At 40.0% G+C, this 17,400-nt stretch overlaps 2 protein-coding genes across 7 annotated transcripts in view; one reads left to right on the top strand and one right to left on the bottom strand.

Moving 5' to 3' along the window:
• Positions 1-15,483, top strand: part of CLVS1 (clavesin 1) — a 154,507-nt gene extending 139,024 nt beyond the window's left edge. The window contains exon 5 of the mRNA XM_037167433.2: positions 13,338-15,483. Coding sequence (XP_037023328.1) covers positions 13,338-13,425 — 88 coding nt within the window. The 3' untranslated portion in view covers positions 13,426-15,483. The remainder of the gene's footprint in view (positions 1-13,337) is intronic.
• ASPH (aspartate beta-hydroxylase) overlaps positions 15,086-17,400 on the bottom strand; it is a 201,467-nt gene continuing 199,152 nt past the window's right edge. For all 6 annotated transcript variants that reach the window (XM_053661029.1, XM_053661030.1, XM_053661031.1 and 3 more), the window contains one exon: positions 15,086-17,349. In XM_053661029.1, coding sequence (XP_053517004.1) covers positions 17,199-17,349 — 151 coding nt within the window. In that variant the 3' untranslated portion in view covers positions 15,086-17,198. The remainder of the gene's footprint in view (positions 17,350-17,400) is intronic.

Raw genomic sequence — 17,400 nt, 5'->3', positions numbered from 1 at the left:
GCTTTATGGCTTGAAGGGAGATGCCACAAATTCTGGGTTAGAAGTTAGGTTTACATTGGCCATTTCTCTATTTTCCCTTATTTTATGCATAAGGCCAGCATTGGGCCTTTTGTATCTTTGGAACCCTGCACCCAGACTGTGGTGAGGCAGGGTAGGTACAGGGCACAGAAAGCAAAGCCAGGCTGAAGGAGGCGTTAGTGACATAAACCCCTTTGCCTCTCTTTCTTCTTATCTGTCAAGCTGGCCTCCTCTTCACCACCCCGCCCTGGTCTCAGTCTGCCCTTTTTTGCCTTGGTAATATTTACATCTCTATTCATCTTTGATAGTGATGCTCCCTTCTCTCCATCCATCTATTCTAAACTGTTATCCATATGGTCTTGTGTACAATCTTTAAAAATTGTGATGATGCCTCTCCTTTGCCTAACAGCCACCAAAGACTTCCCTCTGGTCTGCTGCATCAGATGAAGGCTGCTCTCCTGGAGTGCACGCCCTGGCCACCCTGGCTTCCACCCACCCCGTCAAGGCACCAGGCCTCTTCCCTGCTCCGGGATGCTCTTGGCCTCGCTTGTGGCCAACTCCTTATTCATCAGATGGTGGCTTCTGCATTCACTCCCTCTCCATCCTGCTGAGCCCCTTCCTCCCCACTCTGCTATTCTCTACTACTGGATTCTCTTTCTTTTTTAATAGGGGTCACAATTTTATAATGTATATTTGTGGGTTCTACTTATGTATTAAATCACCCTTCTATAGATTATGTACTCCCTGAGGGCAGGGACTGTACTGTTTTACTCACCGATATATATCCTGTATCTCACATAGTTCCTAATATACAACAAAGACTCACTACATATTTTCTGAAGAAGGAAGAAAGAGGAGAGGGGGAAAGGGAGAGAGAAAGAAAGGAGAAGGGAGATAGGGAAGAAGGAAGGAAGGAAGAAACTGTATGACAGCAAGTGCTGTTGGAACAAGGTACTTTGTAGAGTGATGAGGAAGTTATTGTCAACCCTCCATAGTGGAATAAGACAGTAACATGATCTTTGTAATTAGAATTTGAAATTGTGTTTAGGACGATCAATAACCGACTGCTTAATCTTATTGTTTCTCCAAATTTCTGAATTTCCATTAACAATGAACATTTATAATACTTACATATTTGAAAATTGTATTCATTTATTTCTTTGACAAATATGTATCGAGTTCCTACTGGGCACCAAGATATAATGTAGAATAGAGAGTATTTAAGAGACCTGGATCTGAAATGAGAGTCTGGATGTGAATTAGTTTTAGTGTGACCTGAGTAGCTTTCTCTTTCCAATAGGAAGCAGTCATAGGTCTGCCTATTTCTTGTGCTGTGAGGATTAAATGAGGTGAGTGCAAGTGTTAGCTGCTGATGCTGCAGTGGTTCGCAGGGCAGATGCTTCTCCTTCTTTCTGCTCCGTAGTCTACTAAGAGAGACGGACTTTAAATACATTGCTGTACAGCAGCTCTTTCACAATCACCACAAGCGATTTGAAAATTACAGTGTTTCATGAGAGTATATATTGGAGGTCCTGATCTAGTCTGGGAAGTTATGGACAGGAATGACTCTTCAGAGGAAGCTACACATAAGCTGAGGCTTGAAGGGTAAGAAAAAGAATTTTCCAGGTAAAGGAAAGAGAAGTAGGAGCAAACACCCTGCCTTCAGAGAGGCAGGACCAGTTCCAGGGAGTTGCATGTTTTCCAAGAGGTAGGAGAGCGGAAAGTAAGGAGATTAATGGCTGGGAAGGTGTGCAGGGCCAGGCGGATCTTCATAAAGATACTGAATTGTATCCTATGAGCAAAGGGCACTCATAGAAAAGCTTTAAGAGGGGAGTCACACGAATATATGAGTTTATTAAAAAGCTCACCCTGTCTCACAAGACGAATGGACTGGAGTGGAGAACACATACTGGGGCTCCTGCCAAAGTGCAGGCACGAGATCATGGCAGTGGGTCCGGAGAGGTGAGAGCAGTGGTACGAAGAAGACAGACTTGAAAATACGTACTGAGTGAAATCAACAAGACCTCATGAGCAAGTGGGTGTAAGGAATAAAGAAAGGGTTTCAGGAGTCACTGGCGGTCTTTGGCACATGTTGCTGGATGGAGAACATTCCCGTTTTCCAAGACATGGAACTCTGGAGGAGGTGGTTACTGGGGAGAAGGTCTTTGACACCTCTTTGACATTTTATCCTTCCTGAAACTCCCTCTATCCCCTTGGCTTCAGGGACACCACACCCTGTACACCTTCTGCTGCTTCCAGCACTCATCCTGGAACTCTCCCTTCCGTGGCTCGTATTTGAGTTCCTAGTTATGATAGTTCCAGAATTCTCTTCTGAGCTTTAAAATTGTATATGCAGCTGTCTATGTTATCCCTCACATTAACTCTGTTCAAAACTGAATTCATAACCTCCCCCTCCCCCAATCTTGTTGATTCTACCCACTAAATACAGATCTGGATGCATTATTGTGAAATACAAGGTTTGTGTGTGTGTGTGTGTGTGTGTGTGTGTGTGTGTGTGTGTGTACTTTTTAAAATCAGCTAATATCTTTAACTGGAACCAAAGTAAAACAAAGATCTAAATTGAATAATAGTAATCCTTTATCTCAGTGGAGGTGCACCCTCGCTAAAACAGGAGGAATCTGCTTCCTGTCATGTCCTGATTCATTTGCTTCCTAGCACGTCCCATTTTCCAGAACTTTCCATTTTCTTTCCTGTTCATTGTCACTGTTAGCCCCTTCCCCGCAGTTCTGAAACAGATGTTTGCTAGACTTGTTCTGAGAGCTTTTGAAAACTGAGTTTTTCAGGTTTTGAGAATTAAAAACAATTTAAAAATAGACCATTTAAAATAGATTTAAATTAGATCAAATAGACCATTATTCCCATGTTACAAATAAAGTGGGTAAGGTACACAGAGGTTAAAGGGTTTATCCTCAAGGAGCAGGTGGCAAAATGTAAATTCGGTTCTTTTTATTCCAGGTCAGATGTCCTTGCTCCTGTATCATATTTGTTCTTATACTATTTGTGCCTGCCTCTCTCTCTCCCTCCCTCCTTCTCTCCTTCCTTTCATTCCCTCCTTCTTTTCACAGAGGTTTATAGGGCCCATTCTTGGGCATTTACCTTTTCTCAGCTGTCATGGACGAGGTCTGTTCCCAGTCCTGCCAGCCCCCCCCATTCTAACCCTGTCTCTAAGACTCGGTTGAAGAGCAATTTCCTCATCATACTGTCCCTTCAATGAGCTGTTCCTAAACCCCATCTGAGTAGAGATGGACACTCAGAAAAAAATTGATATTCAGGCTAACCTAATAAAGGAAGATCCGTTAACATGTAATTTAGATCCATTAACATACTGTCATTTGACTCCCAAAATAGGCCCTTTGGAGGGTAGTTTTTGTCAAGAACACCAGCTTATCCTTTCCTAACTCCGAGGGAATGCGTCATCTTCTTTGTCTAGGCTGTTGGCAGCTTCTGGTATTTTTCTACCTGCTTCAGAGTGTCATGTTCTAGTTCTACCAAAGTCCCTCCACTCAAGTGGGACACCACCAACAAGGGGAGGAGAATAATTAGGCACAATTAGGGTGCCCTGAAACTGACTGACAGCTCTGTGCCAGTCTAACTCTGGTGAAATATGACTCCATTCAAAGGAGAAGGTGCAAGCACCTGCAGCCATTCGCTGTGTCCCTATTTCAAGTTCTGCTTGGTAGGGGGGATAATTCTCCTGAATACCTGCATGTTAAAAACCTATGATATTTCATACTGCTTCTGACCATATCAGAACTCCTGAATCCACACCAAAGTAAACAGAGCTCTGCGTTCCGTTTGCCAGAACTTTGCAGACCTACACACACAGAGGCTCTGGAGTGACTCCAAGGCTAGTCGTCGGTTCAGATATAGGCTGGGCCATGAGATGTCTACAGACTTCCTCTGATACCCTTGATCTGACGAAGGATTTGGGCACAACATACTAGTTGTGACCTTGAATTCCCTCACACTTTGTTTGCACTAGGACCACTCTGCGTAAAGGAATTCTTTGGTATATTGCTCAGTAAAATCAAGAATCCTTTTGTACTGCAATTAATCTGTTCCATATATATTCTCTAAGTTTGCAGTCTTTTCTTGGGTTTTCTGCAAGTGGGAAGACATGGGCTGTCTCTGTCATCAGGCAAGGCAGAGTGTCAGTTGTTCATGTTCATGCTCAGGGAGATGTTAGGAAAATGATAAACCCTGTCAAATTCAATCATTTCTCCTTCAGAGAACTCTAAGTACTTTACTATATCTTGAATCTCTCACAGCCTGGTAGAGAATATGGTAATATTCTCTTATTTTACAGGTGCAAAGCTGTGAATTAGTATAATAGGAATACACAGTTTCATAAACAGCAATAAACTCCTGTGTAAATGAATTAAACAAAATGTCCAATTGCATCTGCCATTTTCTTCCATGGCCTTTTTCGGCTCCCTCCCTGATTCCTTCTTCCTCATGTCTAAGGCCCTGGGCTGCTTGGTCTCCTGGCAGACAAGGTCTGCTCTCAGTTAGGTCTAATCTGCTCCTTTTCTCCACACCAATCAACTTCCCGTGTTGGCTGACTACAGTTCTGCAGAGGTGTTCCCAGGAATTTGGATGAATGTTATACATTTAAAAGAAAGAAGCTTGAAGTATTAAATACCCTCCTGGTCATTATAGGTGAAGGTATGATTGCATTACTGGAAATTCCTAGGACACTTTTTTTATCTGAATGAAGTTCCGCTATTTTCTCTTCCAATTTCATTCACTATGCTTAAAATGAAGTTTTAATAAATAATAGGTAATTATATTAACCATTGGATTCACCAGTAACAATAGGAGAAATGCTTCTCTGAGAACTTGAGTATTAACAACTACTGATATAAATACGTATATATGTACACATACATATACATATACATATATACACATGCATGTATACATACATACATATAATGTGTGTGTGTGTGTATCCTTTGGTTTATTACCAAGTTGTAGATATTTCTTACACAGTATAGCATAGTGTTTAAGAATGTGGATTCTAGAGTCATAGTTGGGTTTAGATTCTACTTCCACAACTATCTGTGGAAACTTATGTAAATCATAAATTTCTCTAAGGCTGTTTCCTGATCTGCAAAATGGAATTAACAATAGTTGTGGCTGGTGTGGCTCAGTGGATTGAGTGCTGGCCTGAGAACCAAAGGGTTGCTGATTTGATTCCTAGTCAGGGCACACGCCTGGGTTGCAGGCCAGGTCCCCTACTGTGGGGTATGTGGGAGGCAACCACACATTGATGTTTCTCTCCCTGTCTTTCTCCCTCCCTTTTCCTCTAAACATAAATAAATAAAATCTTTATAAAAAATACCAGCCTCAGGAGAGTATTGTGAGGATTAAACAAGGACAATGAAGGCCAAATACTTAGTGCAAAACTCAGCAGGTAGCAAGTACTCAGTAAATGGTGACTGTTGTCAGGGATGATGATGGTGGTGATGATGATGATGATGATGATTCTGATTAAAACCAGTCATGGTGATGGGAAACTGTCCTGTAGGTAACAATTCTAGAAAAATCTAAATAAAGTTGAAATCTTTTTTTCCAAAATAGTCTTAAACTAATTTCAGCTGTGACAACAAAATCTACTGATTGCTGATCGGAATTTCTGTGCACACGGAACAACCTTGGTGGCTACACGTCAGAAAGGAGCTCTTTACTGCAGTGGGATACTGTGACTTGACAAGGGACCATTTGTAGCAGTAGGATACTTGAAAAAATCTAAAACACATTAACGATGACACAAAAAGTGTTAAGTAGCACCTGGCAGCTTTGAATTCAACATTTAAAAACTTATAAAAGTGAAAAACATTTTTAAAAGGTAAATCTTTTTGGCTGTGAAACTAAATGTATTGGGTACATACTAACTTCAGGAAGGCATTCTCTGTTTCACCAACCACCTTTTGCCATTTTTGGTATTTCTATGATTTTTTTAGAAAGAGGTAAAAACCAATGCTGAGCTAGAGAGGTAGACTATTCGAGCAAACTAGCTTAAAGTGTGAATTGCAGGACTTTGAAAACTGAAGTCTGTTTTCAAGAACAAAGGTGATTGTAACCTGGTAGAGTTCAGGAAATCTTGGGGGTAAATGTATTACCTCACCCAAAATCACCCTTTTGCAGTTGAAGAATGTGGTGTCAGAAAACCAAGTCGGGTGCTCTGTAGAGTCCCACAGAGAGCCAGTGACATGGATGGTGACGAGAAGAGGCCCTTAGACTTAGGCCCCAGCCCAGTCCACTCCCACCCAGTTTACCTCTTGCAGGGCCCATCTACTGAACAGCAAAAACAACGAACAAGCAAAAATCTGGATTCTTAACATGAAGTTCACATTAAATCTGGTCTGTGTTCAAAAAGAACATTTCTTCAAATATTTTAAATTTCTTCCTAAAGTTTTCTCATATTACTTACTCATTTACAGATTAAAAAGGTATGGGTTCACCTCCATCTAAATGATAACAAATTAGCAGTCTTAACTCATTAGTTTCTTTCTAAGAAAGTTTCTTTTCTTTCTCATAAGTTTCTTTCTAATTAAAATTCAGGCAACAACAGTGACAAAACACAGCTCTCATGTCACAGGAGTCTTTGGGTGGGTCAGTGTGAGGATTCAAGGAGTTAATATGTGGAAAGGCTTAGACCAGTAAATATGAGCAGTATCAATGAATAGTGTTGCTGAGACTCTTTAGGATGACTGTGAATTTTTAAATGAGGATTAATGTATCACTCTGGGTTCAGCAACAAGCTTGATAGAATAAATCAGGTTCTAGACCAATGCGGGCTAATAGAAACACGGTGTGAGTCATGTATGTAATTTTAATTTACATACATGTCCTGTATGTAACATCATCAAAGTAGAGAAAAACGAGTGAAATTAATGTAATAATGTATACAATAATGATGGTTTCAACGTATAATTTTAAAGACTCTTAATGAGATGCTTTACGTTCTCTCTTCTCATACCACCTTTGAAACCCAGTGAACACGTGGCCTCTATTACCCACCTCAGTTCCGACTGACCCGGTTGCAAGTCTTCAGGGGTCACACGTGGTGGGGCTGCGTGATGGACAGGGCTGCTCCTGTCCCATTTACCTGTGAGCCCAGTTTCACAAAAGCAACCTGGTTTTATGTTTTCTAAAACTGCACTTGCTTTCTGTTGGAATTTTCTTCCTTGTTACAAGAAGGGTAAGCCCATGCCACATCAGAGTTAAATATAACTACATTACACATTTAAATTTGAGTTATAGCACATATAGGCAAGAACTGAGTTGAATATTCAGCTCACTTTAAAAATAGTTCACGAAAAAGGAACAGAATATTTATTTTCCTCTATGTTTTCTTTGTATTTCAATAAAATAGTAGCATATTGTGTTGTCAAATTAGATGGAGGCTTATTTTTTATTTTTTTCACTTTGATAGTGAAAAGATTTGCTGCTTTATACAAAAAATACTTAGGCTTATTTTTTTAAAAAACTAATTTATTTATTGTGTTCAGTAAACATTGATTGTTCCCGTTGAGCAGAGCCATGTTGCCTATGAGGCTGATTTTGATTATGAACAGTATGGTCCCTACCATACTGTCATGGTACATGACAGTATCCAACACAGAAGAATCTGTACATGTCTTAAAATTATTCCTTAAGATTTCTTATCGAGGACATTATTAAAGGCATTATGATAAAAAGAAACCCATGTTGCTTCAAAGATTTGAAAGCAACAACAAATATGTTGCTCTGGAAGCTACATGAATACTTACTAATCAAGTCAAAACTTCTGTTAACTCTAAAAATTGTAAGGTATAAGATAAGGTAACAAGGTTAGCTTTCAGGTGGAACAGTCTCATCACTTATTTTGAATTTAAAAAATAGCAGTTTTTATTTTGACATGTTAGCCTTTCATTTAGTGTTAGGTTCCATGGTGCATCAGTACAACAATTACCTCTTACAAGTTTTATAAGGAGGCTTTGAGCTCTTAGTAGCTCAATTTGTAAAAGAACTCTTACCCGAATTTACTTACCTTTGGAATCAGTAAAGATTAAACCATGGCTATAGATCTTTGAAGATATGAGTTGAGGCAAGTTCCAAATTTTAGAGGGGAAATGAGGAAGAGAGAAGGTGAAAAAGGAGAAAGACAAGACGGGGAGGAAGGGATGTGGGTGGGGGGGGAAGGAGAGGGAGGGGTAAAGAGAGCATAGAGTAGGAAAACAAAATGTGGCTGTCAAGGCTAGAATGTAGCCTTTGTTCAGGGAGTTTGCTATACCACTGAGATAATGATGGCTGAAGTAGTTCAAATCCCTCCCCAGCCTGCCCTTGGGGTTAAGCTGGCTTTCAGTGCTGGAAAGAGGACCCAAGAGAAAAGTCCAAAATGTTTATTTTAGCTGAAGTGTTAAGCTTCTTATGAGAAGGCAAAGCCCCTAAATGGAGAGATTACCACCAAGAGTGATCTGGACTAGGTAGTGGCGAGGCAAGTGGCTCCTCCAAGGTTAATACTAGATGCACAGTTCCTGAGCACATTGTTTACAAGTGGTGCAGACATTTTTGTCGGTGCACAGTTGATCAATCTTCCCAGAAATCACTTTGACTCAGCTAAATGGACTGCTTGTGGGCAAGATTTTTAAAATCTTGGGTGTTTCTTTTGGTGTCATTTATTTGTACTATTTTTTCTCTTAAATAGAACATTTGCTTTATATTTTCCCAATGAATTTCCAATCCTTCTAATATGGTATTACTTATATCAGATGATCATTGTGTGACCAGGCAAATGGAATTCTGCCCTGCTGAAAGTAGAGGCCATGTCATCTTCTCCATCAGGGAAAATGTAGACCACAAAACTTATGTTTGGTTCTGCATGCTCAGCTCCTCATTGTTCAATGGTGACCCACCAAACAAGACATAAAGTTTATTGGCTGAGATAAGAACACCTGCTTGCTGTACCTGCTTTCAGTACAGGTATTGAGAGAAATCACATAGTCCAATTTGACCCCAGGTGGAGGTGGAAGGGAGAGCCATCTGAACAAAGACTGTGAATGAGGTCATTGTGTGAATGATAGCTTTGCTCTCTCTTTCCTTTGAAAGCTAATGCCTCTCTCCTCCCAAAACCCTCTCCTCTGAGTACTATCAGAGTAATCCCATGTCTGGTCTTGGGTCTAGGGCCGGGTAACTAAAGCAATATTTTCACAAAAGAATGAAGGTTTCTCAACATTTGGTCACAGTTCCTGGCATATAGCAGGAAATATTCACAACATTTGCTATCATGAGTAAGTGTAAATAAATGACTGTTTGAAGATTCAGTATTTGAGAATTTTGTTTTTCATAGTGGCTCCCAAAATACAGGCAGGGAAAGTTTGGAAACAAATTCAATATTCATTAAAATTAGACAATAATTTGGACAGATGACAAATTTCAGGATTCAAAAGGAGGCATATAGGTACAAATATGAACCAAATTTTAAAAGATGAAATTTTTCCTGGCCAATGTGGCTCAGTGGTTGGAGTGCTGGCCTGTGAACCAAAGGGTCACCAGTTCGATTCCCAGCCAGGGCACATGCCTGGGTTGCAGGTCAGGTCCCCAGTAGGGGGCATGTGAGAGTCAATAACACATTGATGTTTCTCTTCCCCTTTCTCTAAAACTAACTAAATAAAATCTTTTTAAAAAGATGAAATTTAATATTTGAAGAAGCACCTTCAAGACAGGAGAGAAAGGGTTCAACAGAGGCATGTATAAATGCAGCTAAATTTTTTCTCAGCACTATGTTGCATTAGTGTCAGAAAGACTAATGCAATTCTAGGTGCATTTTCTATGCCACAACAGAAGCATACAAAAAGGAAAAAAGGGAAGCAATATTTTTACTTTGTTTTGAGATGATACCCTGTGGGTAACCAGTTGATGAAGAGATACAAGAGGGTGCTGGATCGGGGAGCTTTAGAAACCATGGCACAAGAGGAATCTGATTCACCTTGGTGAGGGCGATGAGAGGGCTGGAGGGCACTGAATACTTAGTCTGTTGTATGGACCTGATGGCTCCAGCAGACAGAACCAGAAACAGTATATAGATGTTGCAAAAGGAGAGGTTTTAGTTCAATGTAAGGAAGAACTTCTAGCAGAGTTGCCCCTCTAGGGGTTGGGGGAGTGTGGTTCTCAAGTTGGATATATTCAAGAGGCTGTATGGCCCCTCACTGAATAGCTCCTATTGGGTTACTATACATAATAGTCCCTTTTAACTCTATGGCTGTGATTCACTTATGTTGTAAAATAAAGCCACCTAGCATAAAAGAAGAGAAAAGCCATATAGTCTCTAAAATGGAATGGCCATCAACATCGCCTATTTTCACCAGGGCCTGTAGGGCAAAGCACTAAGGCAGCTGTCCGAGGTGCTAGAAGGGATTGCCCTGGGTATGTGGCTGAGCTTCTCTGGTTTTCTTCATGCTTATTTGGGTTTGTTCTCATGTCCTCTGGATTTTTGGCCTTTCTGCTCCATATATAATCTATTAACATCTGCCCCACCCCTGTGTACATCAGGGCTTTAACACAAACAGAGACACACAGAGAAAATGTGTAAAGAGCTGGGCTGCCTGGGGCTTTCTCGTCCTGTCCCAGGGAAACATGAATCCATTTCATTTTCAAAGGTTAAGCTTCATATTTAGAGTTGAACCGTTTGATTGGATTGATATTTAGAGTCCAAACCCATTGTTTTGAGACAACTGCATGAATTTGCTTCTTGGGTTCTTGATTTTACACTTTCTATAGCACATACATATCCTGAGTGGAGATAAGAATCTTAGGCAGAGAATTATTTGTACAGTGAGGTGGAAGAAACACTAAATATTTTAGATAAACAGTTCTGCAGCCTTAGGTGTACCCAGGAGTAGTGTGATGGTGATAAACCTGTGCTGTTCTCCACTCTGTACTTTTTTGCTTTTCCTGTGCTACTTTTTTTTTTTGCTGTTGTTCTTTGGTGTCTTTTTCCATCTGTAAAATGGAGACAATAGTGCCGTTCTTTAGGATTATGAAAACAAGTTAATACATGTAAATAACTTACAATGAAAGATGCATATACTAGTGTAATTACAGCTTGTGTTTGGGAGTCTTTAAGACCATTGTCAGGTTTGATAAATTTGCAGGACTCACAGGACCCAGAAAAGCTGTTATAGTCACGGTTATAGTTTGTTACAGCAAAAAAGAAAAATACTGGTTAGAACCAGCAGAAGAAAAAGGTGCATTGGGTGGAGTCCAGGTGCACTGGGCCAGTTCTAAGCTTCCAGTTGTCCTTCCAGTGGCATCACGTGAACAGAGGTTAATTCTCTTGGCAATGCTGTGTGACGTGTGCAAAGTGTCACCAACCAGGGAACCTCACCCATGCCTTAGTGCCCTGGGCTTTTATTGGGGTGGAGGAGGTCAGTCACATAGGCATACAGGGTGTGTGAATGACCTTAGCTGCTCAGTCTTCAGCTCTTCCACCTCCTCCTCCCCATCACAAGAGGTCAAACTGATGCAGTGTGACCCAAATCCCAGGCACACAAAAATGGGCATTCAGTGTCAATTGTATTGTAAGCATACTATATGGCATGGGCCAGAGTCTCGGGTATACAAGGATGCTCTATCAGGCAGGATACCTTAGGGGTTTAGAGGAGGAAGGCAGAGTCTGTCCTAAGACACTCAGAATGTGGAGGGTTTGGGCAACTCAGACCTCTGAGTTAAGCATTTACTGCACATATTTGTACATTTTGCTTGCTTGTTTGAATGATATAGTTCAACTATTCTCTTAATGTTTTGACTGATTTATTTTTAGTCTGTGAACATTTACTGAATGTTTACTATATGGATAACTCTTACAACCTTCTCCCTATAAGCTGGAAAGTAATTTTAAGTTTCAATCCATGTTATAAATTCAGGAAAGAAATGCTAATGGTCCAATATGAAAGAACACATCGGAAACTAAAGATCACTACTATAATTGCCATAATGGTGATAATAGTGTCCTCCATTAATTTTAACTACAATTACATGTCAAATGCATTATGTATATTAGTGGAGTCCTTATCAACTGTGGGAGGTAGTTAATAGTTCTATTTTACAGATAAGAGAATAAAGGTCCAGAGCTTAAGAACTCCTCAGCCAGTAAAGAGCACAGTCTGTATTTACCATCTGATTCCAAAGCATGACAGTTTCATCATGCATGGCAGTTTCCTATGACTTTGAGAAACAAAGGCTCTAAAAAGTATTTAAAAACATCATAACTACATTAGCCAAGATTAAAATGAAGGAAGGAGAGAATCCTAGAAGCAGCAAAAGCTAAGGGGACAGTCACCTACAAAGGAGTCCCCATCAGACTGTCAGCAGATTTCTCAAAAGAGACCTTACAGGCAAGAAGGGGCTGGAAAGAAGTATTCCAAGTCATGAAATCCAAAGACCTACAACCAAGATTGCTCTATCCAGCAAAACTTTCATTTAAAATGGAAGGACAGATAAAGTGCTTCTCAGATAAGATCAAATTCAAGGAGTTCATCATCACCAAGCCCTTATTATATGAAATGTTAAAGGGACTTATCTAAGAAAAAGAACTTAAAAAAAACATGAACAGTGAAAGGACAACAAACTCACAGTTATTAACAACCACACCTAAAACAAAAGCAAACTAAAAGGACAGCTAGATCAGGAGTGGAAACATAGAAATGAAGATCTCAAGGAGGGTTAGCAACAGGGGAGTGGGAGGAGGAGAAGGGGGGAGAAGGTACAGAAAATAAGTAGCATAGACAGTAGAAAATAGATGGGGGGCAAGAATAGTATGGGAAATATAGAATCTAAAGAACTTGAGACACATGGTCATAAACTAAAGGGGGGGTAATGGTGGGGACGGGGGTTAGGGTGAAGGGGACTGAAGGGGGGAATAGAACAACTGTAACAGCATAATCAATGAAAACAGAAAGAAACCATAAAAAAGTATTTAAAAACATTAAAAATCAAACAAAATTCATTTCACCATATACTCCTTAAGATCTAGAGAATGTATAGATGCTGGGGCAGAGTTGTGGCTAGAATACATGTTCCTTTTACCAACAGATGAGTGCTCCACAAAGAAGAATTCCAAGATGCTCCTCCCCATAAAAATGTGGTATAGAAGACAAAAAAGCAAGGAAAACAGAGCTACAAAAGGGGGGATTAAATATTCATGTTGAGTGTCTTGATTAATAAGGGAAACATAAAATCTGAATGCCAAAGTTGTTGCCATCATGAACTTTTTGTAATTATATCTTTTTCCTTCCTTCTCATACTATTAGATCGCAGTCCGTGGTAGAAGCTGGGACTCTGAAGCACGAGGAGAAGGGAGAGAATGAGAACACTCAGCCACTTCTGGCTCTGGACTGATCCCTGAGTCACTCCATGTCCCCGCATAATGCCAACCGTCAGTGGCATCAGCCACCCAGGAGGCACATGTGCAACTGACCCCTACAGACATGTGTGTTTGGCTTGACACAAGGCTCTCCACTCCTGCCACCCAGTAATGACTGTCACCAGCCCCTGGCTGGAGTAGCCAAAGTTAAACAAAGACTTGAGAGATGTTTCTTTGTGTTTTTCAGTAAGGGTATTGAATGGAGGATAAAGCAAGGCAGTTATGTAAACAAGATCCCTCTCCCCCACATTTATGGTATTAAATGAATTGAAAAGAGAAAAACTAAATTCAATGCACACTGCATTAGAACAAGGAATTTTCTGAGGCATTGCACAGAGACCTTCAGTTTCTGCAATTTAAGATTAAGTGCATTTCCAAGTAGATACATCAGAATAAAACTGTGCAGACACAGTTGTCAAGTTTAATGTAGTACAAAAGCCCTGAGACAATAGTATCTCCAGTAATTTCCATTCTTATTGAATTATTTTCTTTGACCTCATCACCAGCATCAACTTGTTCAGCCTAAGAGCATGTTTTCTGAGGTCTGGCTATTTTCAGAGTTTGCTTATTTTGATATCCTGCAAAAGTGATTTTGACATCACATCTTTTGTCAGGCTACCAGCTGATTATCATGAGCAGACTTTTAAAAGAGGCACAAAATGTGAAATATGATTATTTCATCTTAGCAATGTGACTTCCACAAGCAATGTGTGCCTGCAGATACGGGGGCGGGGGGTGGGGTCCCATTGGAAACATGTCAGTGGTTGGTAAATCCATTCAAGTTGCCTCACTTGGGTCACTACAGCTCAGAAAAGTGCAACTAAAGCATTTAACTCCCTTCCCCTCACTACAACCAGTTAAATGCGTAGAGAAAGGGCCTGGCTGTTGCTGAGTGGGTAGGTATTCAATCTTGGAGGAAGACCCTTAAGGATGGCCAAATATGCAAGTGCTGAAAATAAGAGAAGACTAGGAATGCAGGATGAAATGCCAAAGATCATTGTATTTCTTTGTTTATTCTCCTTAGAAATGAGTCCCCAACTGTCCATTCAAAGGAAATTAGATACAATTAAAGATATCACAGGACATGACGTCCTCACTCGTGCCATGTTGCCCCAAACCAGCCGTGTGTTTTTAGAGATCTCCTACTCCCCCATCACCTGCAAGGCACGGCCATTCGTCAGGATGACCAGTTGGTGCTCAATGCCAAATAAAAATATTTTCGTTGATAATGGGCAGTAAAATATGATTTTACGTTTTAAGGATTTCAGAGGGTTAATTTGTTATAGCTACAAAATTCAAAATTCAAAAGAAAGAGGTGATTCAACTGGCCATAAATCACCCTCAGTGGATATTATTACTATTCTTAACCATTTATGGATCTCTTTCTCGATGGATCTGGTGTTTTCATTTTTTTTCTACTGGTAGATAACAATTAACAGGAGTAATTTTTGTATTTCTCCCTTGAAATAAAATTGCAATAGAATTAAAAATATTTCTGAGCCAGTTGTATCACAGTATTAATAAACTAACTCGTTTTGTGTAGCAATTTCAAATTAATATTGAAATAATTCTACCAAATGCGGTGACTGAAACACTTTTCTTATATACCGTGACATAGAGACGAAAGATGAAGAATTAAAGTGAATTAGAAAATCCATTTTATTACTTGGTTTATAAGGTAGTTGTGGAATCCAAATGCCTAAAATGCAATTATTGCCAACTCTTTGCAACAGTAATGACAATTCTGGCTTTTCAATTGGCAATATTTAGGATCCTGTAGTGACCTGATTTTAAATACCATATTATAATTACTAAGTGAAAGAGCTTGTTTTTACTCCATTCCATGATTTCATTACATGACTGTAAGATGATGATCCAACATTGACAACTTATTCTTTGAATTTCTTTGTGTATGCAATATACATACAAGAACCAAACTGTGTAAGTGACATGAATGTTACCACACGAGCACTGATTGTATTGTCCTTTGTCAGTCATTTCCTCTGTTCAATAAATACTGAAGGACAAAAATACCTGTTTATTTTTCAGGAGTGTGCCTTTTCTTCTGGACTTTGGGAATTAATTTTGCTATTTTCCTCACATACTTCTTCATCTATTTGAGTGAGTTTTTTGAATACTGGCAACACAGAAGGGAACACAAAAAATAGTTTGCAAACTTCTCCTAGAAGCTAATGGGCTTTAAGAACGAGCGGAAAAGTCCATTTCAATTTTAAAGGACTGTTTTTTAAATGAGATAAGAAAGCATCCTCTTTCGTCATTGGATGGAAAAAAAATCACGAGTATTTTTTTTTAACCTATAAATTCTTGGTAACCTATGTATCATTTTTCCAGCGCTTTTGTTCATATTAGCTTAAGTTCAGTGCACTGATATTATTACATTCCTATAGCTAACATTCTTAGTTAGCTTTAATTTTAAAAACAAAATTTAATGCATTAATAATGTACCAAATTAATGACTTGGTCATCTTTGGAATGAGTAGGCAAGACCATTTTCAACAGCTGTTTCGATGCTGTGGGTAATATTAAAGCTAAGTTGTGGATAATAATTGCTTTTTCAAAGTGATGTTTAAATGGCAGAAGTTTTTCAAGCAAAAGAGCTGGAAGACTCCTAAGCTCTTTCAGAGAGGAGGGCAATCTTGACACCCTACACTCAGGACAAAGATCCTGGCCTTCTCAGTCTTCCATTCTGCCTTCCTTCATATTTTTGAAAACTTGTGATGGGAATCCATCACAGACTCTGTCACTCACATGGACCTACCACAGGCAAAGACACCCGGGGTCCAGCCCCGTCCCCTGGACTGCAACCAGGCCCGCAGCCAGTGCCCTGGCAGCCACAGCTCCACCTGATCCTGAGAGAAAATTTTTTACTTGGAAAAACTTTACTTTTTTTGTTCAGCCCTAACACTTGGCATTAAAAACATTTACATGTGGCATTTTTATGACTCAGTATAAAACGATCCCATGTCCCCTTTCAGTGTAAAGGCTTCCTCTTAGCAAGAAATGCCACTTGGGCGGTGTCTGCACCTTTCTCATGGGGACGAGAGAAACGAGGACACTAGCTCTCAATGAAGATAAAAAAGCAAATAGACTCAGTGGGTGGGGAGCTGTACAGTTCACAGACATTGGCATAATTACAGGTTTTTCATTTGTATTGGGAAAGTCAAACTGCTGATTTCATGAGTGTCTTTGTCTAAAAATAATTAAAAAAGGGAAGTCTGAGTTCACCAGGAAAGTTACCACTATAAACAGCTAGAAGTAAAGCATTTTACACAGCTTGTTATTAAAATCAACAAAAAAGTAGTGGTATGTGATGACAAAAAATCACTTAGCTACCCTAGAAAAATATAACTGCATAGAAAAATTACAAGCTAAAGCAATCCGTTCACAGTTGCTACATGTATTCTCACTGTACACTGATTTCGCCCATTCTAAATGGAAAAAAACATCTTTGGCTGGCAAGGTAGAAGCTATCATGTATTTACCTGAAATATAGACATCAGAACGATGCTCTCATGGGATGAAATACATCCGGGCATTTCTTATGTAAATTGCAGCAAGGCAAATATTCCCTTTAGTGTCTTCTAACCCTAGGAGGCGGTTCAGAGATTTTCAGGCTGCCAATCAAGGACATGAAAGGCATTGCTGAGTGAACTTCTATCCCCACACCCAAGGAGATACAGCTAGAGAGGCAGTCTCTCTCCAGAGTGTCCCAAGCCCACACAACATGCTAAATTGCAGGAAGGGTGCGTCTCTGTTGGGGTGTCAGCTCTGGGTGCCACACATCCACGATGAATATCAGCCGGAAAGACGTGGCGTCCTGCCACACCTCGTGCTCGAAGGAGTCGTCGAAGATGAGCACCTTGCCTTCTTCCCACGTCCTGGAACAGAAAAACATGGATTCTTGATTCCGATGCTTGAGGATCAATTCA

This window comes from Artibeus jamaicensis, unplaced genomic scaffold (assembly GCF_021234435.1).
Source record: "Artibeus jamaicensis isolate MK-2021 breed Jamaican fruit bat unplaced genomic scaffold, CSHL_Jam_final scaffold_916, whole genome shotgun sequence".
NCBI lineage: Eukaryota > Metazoa > Chordata > Mammalia > Chiroptera > Phyllostomidae > Artibeus > Artibeus jamaicensis.
The sequence above is the reverse complement of the archived record's forward strand: the minus strand, read 5'-3'. Positions and strand labels throughout refer to the sequence as shown.